Genomic DNA, 17,649 nt, shown 5'->3' with positions numbered 1-17,649 from the left:
AACCAACCCAAGGTTTCCGGGTGAACAAGGCAGGGGCTGCCATGCTGTGTGCAGTGCTGGGAAGAGCACCCTAGGCTTTGCTCAGGGGTGGAGATGAGCTGGCTATGCACCTTCCCATCTTCTCTTCAACAGAGTCCCAGCCACATGGGGAGGGAAGCCCTATTACCACCAAGCTGCTCAGAAGAAACAGAGTTCAAAGGGAGACAACCAACCAGAGAAAAACATTCCAAATAATTTTCTACCACGGAGGGCAGCTTTAACGATTTCTCCTGAGGAAGCAGAGAACTGGAAAGGAGTCAGGCTGGATATTTTAAGGTGCACAAGAGGAATGTAATGTTAGTGGCAAAGAAATGATGCAAAAACTTTGCTAAGTCAAGGCATCTTAAGCCTGGTGCAAAGTTTTATCTATAAAGAGAAGATGCTGTGTCAACAGAGCATCATTCTCAGGCCAAACATGCCTTCGTATCTGTTCATGCAGGGAGGTGGGTGGGCAGTGTGTAGCACTAAGTTTAGAATCAGAAGGATCCAAGTCTGCCTTCCACACTGGCCCCTTAATGGTTAAATGATCTTCGTCAACAACCTCTCTAGCCTCAGTTTCATTACTGAAGCTTCTAAAATACCATCTTTATAAGGGAGGCGTAAGGGTTAAATATCTCATGTTAAAGTTCTTAGTACATAGTACAGGCTCCATAAGAAATGGCAACTAACACATGCATCACTTACTAAGTAGCTGGCGCTGCTCTAAAGTGCTTTGTGTCTATTAATGTCACTGACTCCATGGAAAGACACTATAGGATGGCGACCATTACTACTATCATCCATGCTTTATTTCTGGTTAATATTTCGGGGAACAGTTGGTATAGAGAAGTAGTAGCCCAGGCCTGTGGGCTGAGACAGGATTTGAACCCAGGCACAGGGGCGTCACAGTCTGCACCCTTGCCCGTGAAGCCAAGCTACACTTGCCTTCTGCTTGGCTTCTTAGCATCAAGGGAACTCACGGGCATTTCAGAATCACAGATTCTTCGCGGATAAGACAGAAAACGCAGAAGAGATGGCGGAAGCGGGGATAAGGGGGGATGGGAGTAGATAACTGATCTTTGGGATGCCAGGCAACCAAAGAAAGGCATTTTCAGTTGAGAAACAGAACATAGGAATATGATCTTAATCTTTACTTTCCTCTGGAAGTTAAGATACGCTCCAGTTTTCTAAAACTTCTGGAACCCTAACCTGGTCAGTTACAACCCTAAACATCCTCCACTGTCTACAGCCACTGTCTTTTAGGACAAGCTCATCTCTGTTATTCGGCCTAAATAAAGAGGGGAGGGTGATAAGGTCATCGGATGTTTGGAAACCTGCATTCCATGGTGCCTCTGCAGCCACACAGACATTGGCATATTAATTTTTCAGCTGCCTTGACGGGCAGCCGTGTTTCAGGAGGAGGAGGAGGAAGGGAAAACCAGGCTTGGAGCGTGCCCTGCATGTGCTGGCTGGACAGGGCAACATCTGCAACAGCGATGCTCATCTTTAAACTCTCTGCCCATGTTCTGAGGACAGAAGACACCATACTCGTAATTTAGCAAGAAGCTACGTCATTCCTAGGATGACATGGTCATCCTTAAGTCCCTTTTCTTCTGCTTTCCCAGGAGGAGGAAAAGGTGTCTGCTCTCAGTGGACGCCCAGCTCTGCGGTGGACAAGCCAGCCCCTCCTTCAGGCTGCAGCGGCTGTGGGTGGTGGAGCGGGGAGGCCCGCGGGGAGGCCCACGGGGTGCCCACCACAAGATGAACCAAGTCTGCACCTCTCAGGGAGGAAGACAATAAATGAAATGCAGACTTGATGATGCCCTCAACTCTGAAGCCCGTGTGTACCGTCCTCCAACTGGTAACTGAGATGGTTACCAATTTTTCCAGAAAAAAGGAACTAGCTTGTGAACGCTGCATAGTTCTCACTTCCTGACTCCCCCGCTGCCTCAGTGTAGTTATTTTCCTGTGAAAAAGTCCCTCCATCAGAAGGAGAGCTTAGGAAGTGAAACGGCACAATCCATCCAAAAATGATTTCTGGTTAACATTTTGGGAAACAATTAGTAGAGGAGCAGGTTGACTACTAGTCAACGGGGGAAGGGACTGTTGCTTAGCCTAATTAACAAAATCACGCTCTACCTCAATATTTCCTCTTTGGCCCTGCACAATGACAAGCCGCCTGGCCCCCCACCACCCCCGCTTCCCTGGGGGAGACTGGCTAACTCAATAAATACTCAAATGCAGCAACTGGGAGGTGTAGGTGTAGGTGTAGACTCAGAACCGGCCAACTCCCCCATTGCTTTTCCTGCCTTTTGTTACTTAGAAAAGACAAAATGTTTATCTCTTTGAGTTTCTTTTCTGGATAAAAATGAAATGGGCAATGAATGGGTTTTTTAATTTTTCTCCTGCAGAAAACCTTAGGGTTAAAATATGCAGGGGCACTGGTGTCACTGTGACTAGACAATTCCAGGCATGAGATAGCATGAGCGATGGGGTCCACAGCACAGGGCTGCAGAAAGAAAAGATTTATGGTAAATAATAAAACAGTCCATAAAAGACGATGGCTCTAAATAGTGATACATTTCACTAAGTGCCGACTGTGGCACCAACGCTTCTACCTTGAACATCTGCGTGCCAACGAGGAACTCGGCTTCGTGCAGAACAGAAGGCTCATCTACTTAAAAACCACCCCTCCCCGGGTGTCACCGCCGAAACCCAGACGTGAAGGGAGTTCTCATTATGAGGACAAGAGCAAAGTAGAACAAAACAGAAAAAGGAAAAGAAGATGGATATGGAATGAAAGAGAAAGTTAAGAAGAGAACTTTATGCTTCATGATGGCATTATAATTTTAAAAGAGCAAGAGAGAAGAAATCATTTTTTCTCCTTCTGAAAGACAATAATAACAACTTTTAGGATTGAACTTGGGGATGGCAAATAGAAGAAGATGAAACAAGAAAGCAAGCTTTGCTTTGTAATGAACTTTTCCTCAGAATCTCTAAGGGTCTACATATTTCAGGGTAGAATGAAATTCTACTAAATATAAGAGTTTGGGGCATCTTAAAAGTGCTCTACAGACTTCAATCCGCACACAGACAAAATTTTCTTTAGTGAATAAAAAAAGATGATGTCTTTTCAAGGAAAAGCATTAATTGTCTATTCCATTATGTATCATATACTGTAACAGGGCTTCCGGATTTTTTTTCAAGAGCTGGGTAAAATACGTCCAAAAGCAACTTGGTTAATTTTTATTTTGTTTTGTTTTATTTGAAGGAAATTTTAAGACCAAATGATCGGACATAGATATATCCTAGAAGCTATACACTGTAAAAAGAGAGCCGGAAGCCCCATTCTGGGGTGGAAAAATTCCGTGGGAGCCAATGTTTTCTCTCTCCAGTGGCCACCTGGCTCCCAGTGGACCCCAGCCCCCAGCCACCTCACTGCCAGCCGTCTGTTCCCCTCCCGCCTCAGTCTCTACTTAGCCCCTCAAGTCAGGACACCCTGTGTTGATATATCAGGTTATTTTTTTAAGAACTGAAATTCCATATATTTATGTACAGCAATTGTACTGGTCTTTTTAAAACTCTGGTCTCTGAATCACTTACACCTTGAGAAATATCCCAGGGTTGACATGCTGCATTAACTTTTTTTTTTTTGGTCTTTTGTCTTTTTAGGGCTGCACCCACGGCATAAGGAGGTTCCCAGGCTAGGGGTTGAATTGGAGCTACAGCTGCCAGCCACCACAGCCACAGCAACGCAGGATCCTTAACCCACTGAGTGAGGCCAGGGATCGAACCCGCACCCTCATGGTTACTAGTCACATTCATTTCCGCTGCGCCAAGACAGGAACTCCAACTTTTTTTTTTTTGGCCATGCCTGTGGCATGCAGAAGCTCCCAGGCCAGGGATCAAACCTGCACCACAGCAGCAACCTGAGGCTCAGCAGTGACAATGCCAGATCCTTAACCTGCTGAGCCTCCATGGAACTCCAGCATTAACATTTTGAAATGAGCCAAGAAAGCAATCCTGTATACCTCCAAAAGCTTCAAGCAGAAACAGCGGACTATCTAAATCATTCCAAGAATAAATCTTACTCTGGTTCCAAGACTTTCTGAGTATGTGAAATATGAATGTAACGCATTGAAAAGGATACAGGTAACCTTCGTATATAATATCTAGGTATAGATCGTGAAACTAAGGGAAATGAGAACAAACCAGAAATATTTTCTTTGAACAAAACTTAGACATTGCTAACAATAACAGCTTATAGTCCTTGCTGCAGAACAAAAAGGGTTGTGGGTTGTTTTGGGTTTGTTTTTGTTTGTTTAAAGCTTTTCAAGCATATTAAATAAGAAAGATAGGAATATTGCAAGATAAGGAACAGGGGAAAGATCTGGATTAGTTATAATTATCTTCTCAACATTTCTTCAAGTACTTATGTACAGAAGAAACTTTCTGAGAAGCTGGACAAGCTTGCATGAAAATATGCTCACAACTCAACAACCAAAAAAATCGCCACCCTTTATTTTTACATAACGCATTTTTCGAAAAGATCAAATAATGTTATTTCACTTTCAACTTAATTTTCAGGATTATTGCAATTTTCTTTAGGTAGTGCTTATTTTTCCTCAAATACTACTGTCCTTGGTTAATTTATTTGCCAATAATTTATAATCAAATAACGGAGGCTTAATATTTCTTCTGCACATGGAGTTCCCGTCGTGGCGCAGTGGTTAACAAATCCGACTAGGAACCATGAGGTTGCGGGTTCGGTCCCTGGCCTTGCTCAGTGGGTTAACGATCTGGCATTGCCGTGAGCTGTGGTGTAGGTTGCAGATGCGGCTCGGATCCCACGTTGCTGTGGCTCTGGCGTAGGCTGGTGGCTACAGCTCTGATTGGACCCCTAGCCTGGGAATCTCCATATGCCGAGGGAGCGGCCCAAGAAATAGCAAAAAGACAAAAAAAAAAAAAAAAAAAAAAAAAAAATTTCTTCTGCACATGTTTACATATCTATGTTTTGAAACATATTTATAAAAGAGTGTATTTGAAATATGTCAAATGCTTCATTCTAAAGATTTTTGTAAAAGGATTTTGAGCACTCTCTACAACCCTGGAAATGTCCCTCTGCTCCAATGCGGCCATCTCTATGTGTCACTTCAGAGGGTATGCAGTCCTGTAACTCCCCCGTGGGCCCTCAGTTTCCTTTTGGATGAGACTGTGCAGCTGCCTCTTCTGAAATGGGCCCAGATATCAACATTTTAGGTATGAAGGCCGGTGCCAGTGAACTTTCTTGTAATCAGTTGAAAAGGTAACCTATAATCCAAACGACTTTGATGATGCTCATGTGGCCCATCCCTTCCGAGGACCCCTACTCTTGAATGATTTTATTTATTTACTTGTTTTAATCAAAGAACCCTGGGTGGTGGGACAGGGCGCGTGGGGGTGGAGCTGAGTGCTTGAGATTAGAAATGAGCCCCAGTCTCTGACCTGAGGACAGCCCCGACCATCTGAAACAGCAAGCTCCCCAGTCAAGCTTAAAAGGGACACAACAGAGAAGCCCTCTGATGACCCACTGGGCTCAGCCTGGAACCCGGGTCACCCATCATGTCAGGCACATACAGTTTCAAAAAAAGAAGGACCATAGTGAGTAAAACTTGGATGAGTCGCTATATACACTGGCAAGCGTCCCCCAGGGCATTCATATATGGATTGAGACTGGCATGGCAGCTTCAGTGGGTTTCTAAATGGGCCTTGTGGGCAGATGAAGAACCAAGGCCACGCCATCATTTGGCTACCCATTCAGGCACCCGATTTTCTTTCATTTTCGGAGGCGACAAGAAAGCCAAGGTGTGCTTCTTTCTCCTCCTCATTGATATGGTGGTACACTTGGCTAGTGCCAACCAACTAGAACCTTCTTAGCAAATAAAAACCAATCGAACATGTTGTTAATTTGTAAGGGGTGCCATGGTATTGCAGAAAATGTCCTTGTTTTTGGAGATACATATAACAAAGAATGTGACAGTGACTGTCAAGTCTGTGATGTGATTTAAAATATAACGAAAAAAAAAAATTTGTAAGTGTGGCAAATGTTTGCTCAATCTGGATGATGGGGATACGATGGTTTATTGCATTATTCCTTTCAGTTCATTTTGCAATTTTGCATAATAAAAAAAATCTATATCAATGATCAAACAAAAAGTCCAACCCAGCAAACCACCAGACAGAATAATAAATGACAATTTAAAAACTACAAAAGAACAAATAAAAAAATGCTTCCTCATGAACAAAATGTTTTATATTACTAGGAATCAATAAGTGAAAAGGTTTTAAGATAGAATTTTTAACCTCCCAATTGGTAAAAAAATAAAATAAAATAAAATAAATGAGGAGTTCCCATCGTGGCGCAGTGGTTAACGAATCTGACTAGGAACCATGAGGTTGCAGGTTCGATCCCTGGCCTTGCTCCATGGGTTAAGGATCTGGCGTTGCTGTGAGCTGTGGTGTAGGCTGCAGACACGGCTCGGATCCCGAGTTGCTGTGGCTCTGGCGTAAGCAGGTGGCTACGGCTCCAATTAGACCACTAGCCTGGGAATCTCCATATGCTGCGGAGCGGCCCTAGAAAAGGCAAAAAAGACAAAAAAATAAATAAAGAAAAGAAAAGAAAAAAGAAAAGGAAAGGAAAAGAGAAAGAGACTTTTAAAATATTCTCTCTCTCATAAGCTTATGGTAAAATTGTAGAGTCGATCTTTTTAAAAGTCAATTAGCTAATTCATAGCAAAAGCCTGAAAACTGAATGCTTTTTTTGAATCTGTTTATCCTGGCATTGTTTATATTAGCAGCAACTTGGGAAAACAAAACAAAACCAAACCCTTGATATCCCATAACAGGAGACTGATTAAATAAATTGTGACACATTCAAACATTAAAAGAATAATACTGGGTTATGTTTACCAACACAGAAACATGTCTTAATTTTGAAGTAAAAGAGAAAATTATAAAACTGTGTATATAGTAGGATCCAACTTTCATAGGAAAGTATATCTATAAATAGATAAAAATTCAGCCAGGATACATACCACCAACTTAGCAGTGGCTGCCTCTAGGAAGCAGGATTGATTATAAGTGGTTATTTTTTTTCTTCTTTATGTTCTCCTGTATTCTCTGAAGATAAGTTTTTGTTTTTGTTTTTGTCTTTTTTGCCATTTCTTGGGCCACACCTGAGGCATATGTAGGTTCCCAGGCTAGGGGTCCAATCGGAGCTGTGGCCGCCAACCTACGCCAGAGTCACAGCAATGCGGGATCCGAGTCACGTCTGCGACCTACACCACAGCTCACAGCAACACCGGATCCTTAACCCACTGAGCAAGGCCAGGGATCGAACCCGCAACCTCATGGTTCCTAGTCAGATTCATAATCCCGTCATGAGCCATGAAGGGAACTCCAAAAGTTATTTTTTAAAACTTAAAAAAAATGAGGTGTTCCCACTGTGGCACAATGGGATCTGCATTGTCTCTGGAGCGCAGGGTTGCAGGTTTGACAGCTGCCCGGCACAGTTAAGGATCTGGCCTGTGGTACGGGTCGCCACTGCGGCGGCTGGGATCTGATCCCTGGCCTGGGAACTCCAAAAAATAAGATTAAGTTTTATAGTTTGAATCCTTTATTTTTAAAGAGACTTTTCTTAGTCTTTTAAAGAATAAACGGGAGGGATGACAGGATTGAAGACAGTTGTAAAAGACACAGGTGGGGGCAACCATCTAAATTATGATCCCCTTAGTATCAGTCCACTTGCAGAAGGTTGAAAGCCATTGAAGAAAAAGGTCAGTTAAAATACTGTAGAAGAAAGGCGGAGCATTTTAGGAAGAATACGTTTTGACAATTTTTTTTTTTTTTAACTTTTCTTCTCTGAAAAGCACCAATGCCTTCTATTTAGAGCAATCCTAGAGGCGGGCCCATCCATTCAACCTAACACCAAGTTTTCAAGGAACAATTCTCACAGCTACAGCTTGAGCATTCATCCTCCATGGAGCCAGGAAACTTCTCAGGACAAGGAGCACAATGCCAGGCCTTGTCGAGGGCCACTGTGGCAGGGAGGCCAGACCCAGGGAGCTGGAGCCGGGCGCAGCTGCGGGAGTGAACCTGCCCGTCCGGATCCGTGAAACGTCAGCTCGTGGAGGGACCTGACTGTCTCCATAATCAAGGACAAGGGCCTTCTGCCAAGGTGAGCAGAGCACAGATGAGCTCTGTATTCTCTCCAGTGATGCCAGACTCATTGCCCTGTGGAAGTTGTAGGGAAGGCCAGCGACATGTGGATGGGCCCTGGCCTGCTGCATCATCCACCAGGGTTCCTCCCCCTAAACAGAGGTCAACCCTCGAATGCTGGAGGTATTTCCAGCAACAACCGTGGAGACACCTCGAGAGAAAATCCCAGATTAAAGGGACAGGACTGAAGCTGGGACCAAGCCATATGTCACATGTCACCTCTGTGTGACCTGTCAAAGGAGGATGTCTACTTACAGAAACTTACAAACTTACACCTGGTTCCTGACTGTTCTGAGTTCCACAAACAGAACATAGGCGTCAGCCAGCAGAAATGGAAACGAAGGAGCGAAAGGCACAGCCCTCTTCAGATCCTTGGAAAGGAGATTTAAACTTGCCTCTTCACAGTGGCATAATATTAAACAGTTTTGTAGCACAGTGTTTCAACTATAACGGTTCAGATGGGAGGAAAATGGCAGAGCGTGATCCACAGGACAATGGAGTGTAGGAATAGAGAAAAGTCTGAAGAAGGTTTGGTGAAATAAGAAGGGGAAAAGAAACCTCAAATGGCAGCAATGCACAAAGTAGTTTAAGGCTATATATATTTTTTAAAATGATCCATTGTTTAAGGATGAGTTTTAATTTCTTTGAAAAAGGAAAACTCAAAGAGAAGTTGAAAAGGATGGACAGCCAATGAAAAGACTCTCCAGTCAACATTTGTGTCAGGACAGCTTCGGAAAGTGGCGCAGGCTGTGCACTGCACAAAGGCACCCCCATCTAGGCAGGGCCTACTTAACATCATGGACATCAAAAAATGTATATTTATTAGGACAGTATCCAGTAGATGGCAGTGTCTTGAGGAGGGGTGCTTTGAAAAATGTGTAAGGACTCACCAACAGCCTTGACTTCAAAAAGACACTGACTGTCCTTGCCAGACAGACTCCATGAGATGAGTAGAATTTTCCATTTTTCAGAAACAAAAGTCTGTGCATTTAATTTAAAGCTATAAAATACAAAGGGCAAAGAGTATAGGGAAAAGTACTCAAAAATCACCAATTTCATTTGTTCTGTTTCCTGCTTATTTTCTTAATTGTTTCCATCTAATCCAGAGTTCTTGGTAATGGAGCACCGTTCTCTCATATTGTCTAGAAAGTGAAAAGGGGAAATTGCACAAATTGAAGCAGCACATCACACTCTTCCAAATTTGTACAATTTCTATTACTGAATCATCAATATTTAAGGACATGCATCCAAATCATCACTCGGGAAAACTATATTGGACACTTCCAAGAGCATATGTCTTTTAGTAAACACTGTAAGTGCCATTATCTAAATCACAGAAAAATAGCCCACATTTCCAATTCTGAAAATTGGGCAAATTAAATGTTGGTCGGCACAGCACAGTGTGAGTCTATCTTTCTGATTTTCCCACTTTGGCTTTTTGTCTAGTAAGGGAGAGAAGACCAATTCAGGTAAATACTTCCTTGCTTTTGGAGTAAAGCAAGCCAGGTGTGGGAAGTTTTTCTTTATAGGCCTGCAATCTTATATCCCCATGGACACTGAATTATTAATGGGGGAGAGCGAGAACAAATAACCAAGAGAGCGTTCTTGGCAGCCATTGTTGGAAGTTCGTGGTGTTACACAACATTGAGCATGTCCAATTCACCTGCCAGGAGCTATCTGATTCTTACTCTGGGGCTCCATTTTCCTATTTCGATCTTATCCAGCATCTGGCTGGGTGATGGTCCATGTCAGAAGACGGAGATCTTCTTTTTTATTCCATTAAACTTTGGGATCTGGTTATGATGCCATGCCTCATACATTTTCATCTACAAAGGATCATAGGTTATCTACCCCCTGCAGAACCTAGGGTTGTGCTGGGAAAGGAAAGAGAAAAATCAAGAATGTATTAGTCCTCAGCAGCGTTCAGTCCTGTTGTCATGGGTCTGGGCGGACTGTCTCCCCATCTCATTTGTCAGGTAGAATGGCATTAAGAATGCCACGCGCTATCTCAAGGGGGACGCCCAGACTTCTTTACACTTAGATTGAATTTTCTGGACTCTAAGGTTAAACAGGCAAAAGAACCGCTGTTTTAGGATTTGCAGTGAAATTCCGACCGAAAGTCTGATTCAGTGGAGGGGCCCCTAGGAGGGTACAAACAACAGTGGAAGGAAGGGCAAGGTCAAGGCCTTGGTGAGCAGGACCACATGGTCCCATCATTCCAGCTGCTAAGTAGATTGATTTCTCTGCCATGGCATGCCCTGGTGGATTGTTTTCTCCTTCACTTTGGGGAAGATGATCCTAATTTAAGTAACTGAGCCTAGAGTATTAGAATGATTTTTTTAAAAAGCCATTTTCAAACTTGTTCCTTAAACGATGTCTGGGATTTGCTTCAAAATAATCTAAAGGGAGGAGGTACGGAAGCAAAGGAGAGATGAAAAACATAGGTCATGAACTTAAATTGTTTAAACACGGTCATGGGCACGTGGTCTACTTTTGTCTATGTTTGAAATTTTCCATTGGAAGAGTTTTTAAAAAAATGAGGTCAAAAGCCAATGACACAGAAACTTGCTGGTTATTGGTTTCAACCCTGAGCTTTACCTAAAACCTCTTTTTAAAAATGGCTAACAAGGAATGCTGTCCAACATCATTTTCTCTTTCCCTTATCTCCCCATCTTATAATCGAGGTTTTTAACAAATAGCAGGATGCCAAGGGACAGCCGAAATGGGGGGGGGGGGGGCTGCATGAGGAGGGAGGTACAGTGGTCAGCTCTCAAGGGATCCACGAGCTTCCTGTTGCCTTGGCTGCAGACATGGAAACCAGCATCCCTGTGGCACATTGGTAAGCTCATACCAGAATGCCAAGCTACAGCATGTTTCACCCTGGGTAGCTACACTCATTCCTTATCCCACTAAGTACTTTAAAAATCTGGAGATACAGAAATTTAGAGGCTTGATATAAATCTCTTTGGTAGGTATCACAAAACTCACACCGTAAAACCCGACCTCCATTAGCTGATCTTGTCCATACAAAACAAGAGTTCCTTCTACAATAGGAATCAAAAGAGAAGAGAGAGGGTTTGGCATCTTTTCCTTATTTCTACTATCAGTTAACTCATTAAAGAGGATTTCTTGGCACAAAGCAGCTTGCTTCTATTCCACCTGAAGTAATGAGGTGAGAAGGTAAAGAAAAGATCTATTTGAATAGAGGCTAATTGGGCAAGTTGCCTACTCAAAGGAAAAATAAAAACACACCAAGGACTGTGTAGAAGAACAATAAATCAAGAAATCTGTAACACATTTCTGAACACTACATCATGGGGGCGGGGGCGGGAGGGTGTCTTAGGAAGCACTTCTTCCTTTGCTTTGGGCAAAAGATTGGATTTAGATTTCTCCTCATAATCTCCCAGCAACAGGAGAATTTAAGGATTGCTTCATTTTTTTGCCAAATGGCTAAAATAAAAAAAATTTTTTAAAAACCACCTCTTCTATCATATAATTATGTTCCAGCTCCAGCCAAAGCAACTGAGGCAAAGAAGCATATTTCACGTCCCTGGGGCCAGTTCAAACCTCTTACCTCTTCCCTGCAAAACATACAATGACGTGGTCACGCAGCATACCTCTCTGTTACATAAATATTATCATGTAATTTTTAAGAGCTGTCAGAAAACCTCCATGGGAGAGATGCTGCTGGGGTCCCCCCAGATCCTCTTCATTCCACAAGTGCCCTCACCCTGAGGCGCTGGGAGTGTTGACTACCTATAGAGAGACCTGCCCTCACCTGAGAGGCTACATGTCCACTGCTGATGTGAATAAGGGGGTACAAAGAGCTGGCCCCTTTGCCTCAAGGCAGGATTTACTCTGATGCAAGACATGCTCTAGAATTCTCTGTGGGATGGAACCAGAGCTAGAATCCAGCTAAAACCCAGCTCTTCTTCCCTCTACCGCCCCATCGCACCCCTGTAGGTCACCCTCAATACAACGCCTGCACAAGGATCTCTGGCCAGGGCTCTGCTTCTGGGGAACCTGAGCTGTGACCCTGCAGGAAGCATATGGAAGCAAGTTAAAATGGACACATTATTTTTCATCTGTCATCTTCTGATGTCCACCAATTCCATTTGTTGAGACCCACAGACACAAGCCTAGATACTAAACAGATAGCCTTAAGATTACCAGGAGGACACAGGCTAGAATCTGGAAAGGCTCACATCTCCTACTCGGGTATCCAACTTAAAGACAAAACTGCCTCTCCACCCCCTAGGCCCATTTCCCAACATATGCAGAGACCAGACCATAAGATTCCTCTCCCTTCTGTGCACTTAGACACAGATCCAAGGCTTACAGGGCGCTTAGGTTCTGTTAGAGGGAGGTTCTGACCCTAACACTATATAAACCCTGTATGAAGGAAGCGGGCTCTGTTGTAATTACTGTTTCCTATTTGATCCTGGCACATTCCAAATCAAGAAATGAAAAAAGAAGAAACAACTCGTGTTAAGGTTCAAAGGAGCATGGCTCCTATGCCAGGCAATGCTCCTCCTCCGAGGTCCATTCACATGGCATTCAAAAGAAAAACACTGTTGATCTTCTGTTGCAAGACTTAAAAACACAAAACCCATCACAGGTCCCATAAGGAAGAATCTAAGTCTCTCAGGATAGCAAAGTTCCCTGACTTAAAGCCCTCCAAGGGGAGACTGCCCACCGCCCCCAAGCTCCTTTTCCGCAGTGGTGGGGTCTGTGCTTGTCGGCATTTGCCTGCAACCGTTTGGATCCTGGTGGTCCTGAGGCTGGGGATGGGCAGCCCGCGGTGGCTGAACTTCCCCTCAACTGCCTTTGGCAGATGGAGAGCCACTTAACAAGTCAGTTAAGTGACTTGATATCTGTTTTCCTGCAACTTCTGAAAGCATTGTCTTTCTTTGGCTTTTTTTACATTTTTGCCCTCCTGACAATGCTGCGAGTTACAAAGCTGGAATATCCCTGGGGCCAAATTATCAACCCACAGCTGCAGATCAATTTAGGAATGTAGCTGCAATAAGAACCTTCGTCTACCAACCAGGTGAGGCTTTCCTGGAATACAGACTCAGTCCCAATCACAGCCCCACCCACCACCCACTTAAACTCTCTGGAAAATTCTGCCAAGAGAGTAATAATATTGATTTCAGAAAATCATTGTAAGGAATAAGAAAACATCGTATAAGGAAAACTCCCCACCAAAGTACACGGTTAGAGGTTTGATCACTATGAATAGGCTTCCCCTTGGGGTCCTTTGCTTCTTATATTGTTTCCATTAACAAAATTCAAACCCAAAATGGTGGTAAAGAAGAGATACTTTTGAGCCCAGGGGGAGGAAGCAGTTTGCGGACCGCTGCTCAGCATGCGACACAGGCCTGATGGTCCCCACAGGGGGTGTTTCAAGGGGACCCAAGTGCCTACCTGGTGGTCGTCCGGATGGTGTTTTCTTTCGTGTGAGTGTGCTCTTTGCTCACCTTTTCTGTAAGGAGAAAGGATGAAACAGACACCTCTTAGGTTGTTTTTACTCAATGCGTACTTTTTTTTTTTGTCTTTGTTGTTGTTGTTGTTGTTGTTGTTGTTGTTGCTATTTCTTGGGCCGCTCCCGCGGCATATGGAGGTTCCCAGGCTAGGGGTTGAATCGGAGCTGCAGCCACCGGCCTATGCCAGAGCCACAGCAACGCGGGATCCAAGCCGCGTCTGCAACCTACACCACAGCTCACGGCAACACCGGATCGTTAACCCACTGAGCAAGGACAGGGACCGAACCCGCAACCTCAAGGTTCCTAGTCGGATTCGTTAACCACTGCGCCACGACGGGAACTCCTCAATGTGTATTTTTAAGCCTGAAGCAGAAACACCCTCCATATTTCTCTTTCTCTGTTGTAGTTTTCTTTGGGTTTCTGTTTTACACATTCAAACGCTTCCTGTCTTATTGGTGAAGATAGTCAGCAAGAGCATGTTGACAGCATCCACCAAAACAGCTTATTAAAAACCCATCAAGGGGATGAATGGCTAAAGATGTGGTACATACATACAATGTAGTATTGCTCAGCCACAAAAAGAATGAAATAAGGCCAACTGCAGCAACATGGATAGACCTAGAGATTCTCATACTAAGGGAAGTTAGTCAAAGATAAATATCATGTGCTATTGCTTATATGTGGAATCTAAAATATGACATGAATGAACTTATCTATTAAACAGAAACAGACTCAACAGACATAGCGAACAGACTTGTGGTTGCCAAGAGGGGGAGGTGGTGGAGAAGGGATGGATCGGGAGTTTGAGATTGGCAGATGCAAAGTATTACATAGGATGAACAAACAATCAAGTCCTACTGTGGAGCACAGAGACCTATATTCAATATCCTGTAATACACCATAATGGAAAAGATTGTGGAAAAGGCCCGATGTGCTATACGGCAGAAATTAACACAATATTGTAAATCAACTATATTCAATAAAATAAATTTTAAAAAAACCATTCAAAAGGAAACAGTTACTAACAAAGTATAAGCGTGTTGTCTGACTTCATCAGATCTCAGTAAGTACACGTGTACACAAACACACGCACAGACATGCACAAAGATAGCTATTTCTACTCTATTTTCCCCAGTTGAAAATTTCTGCTTTCCTCTGATTCAGCATGAAAACTGCAGTTGTTGCAACTGTTCCGCTTCTGACTTTGATGACAACCTTTAAGCATTCTGTATTGTCAGGCTCCTTTGTGAGATGGGATATAAAAACAGCCATAAGACCTCCGGGCACGACAATCATCGAGTGCTTATTCTGATAAATGTCACAAGGGACCAAAAATATCATTAGACAAGAAGAGGTAAATTCTCCCTTCCTCTGTCTTGAGGTCTGTATCTACCAGCTGTCAGGAATTATTTAATTAGCTTTCAGGAACACAAAAGTTGAACCCTGGCCTTCCCTATCCAGTTCAAATGTGAGGATTTGGCCCTGACTGTCCCAGCTCTCAATGGCTTCTTTTAAGTCTCCAGAGGAAACCTGGCCAGCTCGACAAGGGTTTCAGATTTCGACGGCAGGGCAACGGAAATAAAAACTCCTAATCTTACAAATTTGGGGAAAAATTTAAGCAAAGATTTATGGCACGTCCCATGCCTTTTCACACTGGTCTGAAGTTGCTCGTGCACGTTTATGCGGACAATTGCTTTCTGTCCACTCAAGAGGGACAAGGAGGGTGAATTTGGATTCCCAGGCAGCGTTCTTTCAGACAACAGGAAATGGGACTAAATGACTTGCCTGAGGTCATGCAGGCGTCAGTGACAGCACCAGGGTGAGAACTCTCAGACACAAAGTTTGTAGCTGATAGTAGACTGATAAGGTACCGTTAGAGACAGATTCTTTCTGAAAAGAACCGTGCTGGCCTCACTTTTACAAATCTGAACTGCTAAATCATGTTCAAGGTTATATTGTCTTTAGAGATGATCCCCGGCCCCTCACCTCACCTGCAGATCCTTTTTTTGTTTTTGAAAGAAAAGCATCTTGCATGTTTGGAGGGTTTTTGGGACTTGCAAAGATCTGTGAGGCCTATTCAGTTTCCTGACAACTACTTCCACCTCTTTGAGCTCGGCACAAACACAGCCTTTGTTTGAGAACCTGGAGGCTGCCATTTTCAGCACCAACTGATAGCTTCACAGCTATGGGTGGTGTCATGAGGCCAACGAGAAGGTGAGCTTTCATGATGGCATGGAGATTCCAGCCTCTTTCCTCTTTTCTAGTATTTTTCTTCTTTTTTCTTTTTACTTACTGGTTTATTTTTAAGGTCACACCTGTGACATATGGAAGTTCCCAGGCCAGGGTTTGAATTCGAGCTGTGGCTGAAACTTATACCACAGCCACAGCAACACGGGATCTGAACCACATCTGTGACCTATGCTGAAGCTTGAGGCAATGCCAGATCCTCAACTCACTGAATGAGGCCAAGGATTGAACCCACATCCTCATAGACACTATGCTGGGTTCTTAACCTGCTGAGCCAGGACGGGAACTCCTCTGGTATTTTTCCTAGGGGAGGAAAGTCCATACCTAACTAATGAGGCAATTAATGGGTGTTTTAAATTTGTCTGCCATAACAAAACAGAGTTTATCAAAATACCAGTGACAAACTCTAATGCCTAAACTTCAATATGTAGGCCAACACTTGACCAAGGTAAGAGTATTTTGTGTTTTTAAATAAATCTGAATTTTATATATGTCTAGTTCATCCATCTCAATCACATTCAAACAATAACAGTATATTAAGTTTGATAAGGACAAAGCAACCTAAACGCCCATCAATAGAGGAATGGGTAAATCTAGAAGATGTGGTCCATATATATACACAATGGCATATTATTCAGCCATAATAAAGAATGAAATAATGCCATTTGCAGCAACATGAATGACCTAGAGATTATCTAACTAAGTGAAGTAAGTCAAACAGAGATAAACATCATATCTTGTACATGTGGAATCTTAAAAAATGATACAAAGGAACTTATTTACCAAATAGAAACGGACCCACGGACATAGAGAACAGATTTGTGGTTACCAAAGAGGAAAAGGGTGGGGGAGGGATAAATTTGGAGTTTGGGATTAACATATATAGATTACTATATAGAAAACAGATAACCAACAAGTACCTACAATATAGCACAGGGAACAGTACTATTTCGTGATAACCTATAATAGAAAAGGATCTGCAAACATATGTGTATGTATAACTGAATCATTTTGCTGTACACTTGAATGACAACACTGTATATCAGCAACACTTCAATTCACAAAAAGAACATTGTAACACTATCTGATGTCAGTAAAAGTTTCTAACGACTGGAGTTCCCGTCGTGGCACAGTGGTTAACGAATCCAACTAGGAACCATGAGGTTGCGGGTTCGGTCCCTGCCCTTGCTCAGTGGGTTAACGATCCGGCGTTGCCGTGAGCTGTGGTGTAGGTTGCAGACGCGGCTCGGATCCCGCATTGCTGCGGCTCTGGCGTAGGCTGGTGGCTACAGCTCCGATTCAACCCCTAGCCTGGGAACCTCCATATGCCGCGGGAGCGGCCCAAGAAATAGCAACAATAACAACAAAAAAATAAACTTGGTTCAGATTTCAGCTTTTAAAAAAAAAAGAAGAAGAAAGTTTCTAACGACACAGAGTATGCAGCTTGAAAGAGAGATCAAAGGGAGCAACTGAGGTCCTAGGACCCTCACCTGTTCTATGAAGATAGGTAGCTGAGCTGGTGATTAATTCCTACACTTTGAATTCTAGGTATTCGAAGTCAAAAAAGTTGGTGTACGGAAAATGTTCTACTAGATTATGGCTGGAAAGAGCCCTCACAGTTTCCTCCTTGGCATCTTCTGCT

General features: G+C 43.3%; 1 protein-coding gene across 24 annotated transcripts in view; it reads right to left on the bottom strand.

The window, feature by feature from the left end:
* Positions 1-17,649, bottom strand: part of ZNF827 (zinc finger protein 827) — a 189,123-nt gene that overhangs the window by 68,904 nt on the left and 102,570 nt on the right. For all 24 annotated transcript variants that reach the window (XR_014812854.1, XR_014812853.1, XR_014812852.1 and 21 more), the window contains one exon: positions 13,702-13,759. Coding sequence is in view for 20 of the 24 variants with exons in the window: in XM_084972762.1 (XP_084828888.1) it covers positions 13,702-13,759 (58 nt within the window). In the remaining 4 variants the exon portion in view is untranslated. The remainder of the gene's footprint in view (positions 1-13,701; positions 13,760-17,649) is intronic.

Source organism: Sus scrofa, chromosome 8 (genome assembly GCF_054392235.1).
Source record: "Sus scrofa isolate SSC_HxYL_T2T_F1_AM1 chromosome 8, Sscrofa_HxYL_maternal_Yorkshire_Landrace_v2.0, whole genome shotgun sequence".
Classification (NCBI taxonomy): Eukaryota; Metazoa; Chordata; class Mammalia; order Artiodactyla; family Suidae; genus Sus; species Sus scrofa.
This window is presented reverse-complemented; position numbering and strand designations above follow the sequence as displayed.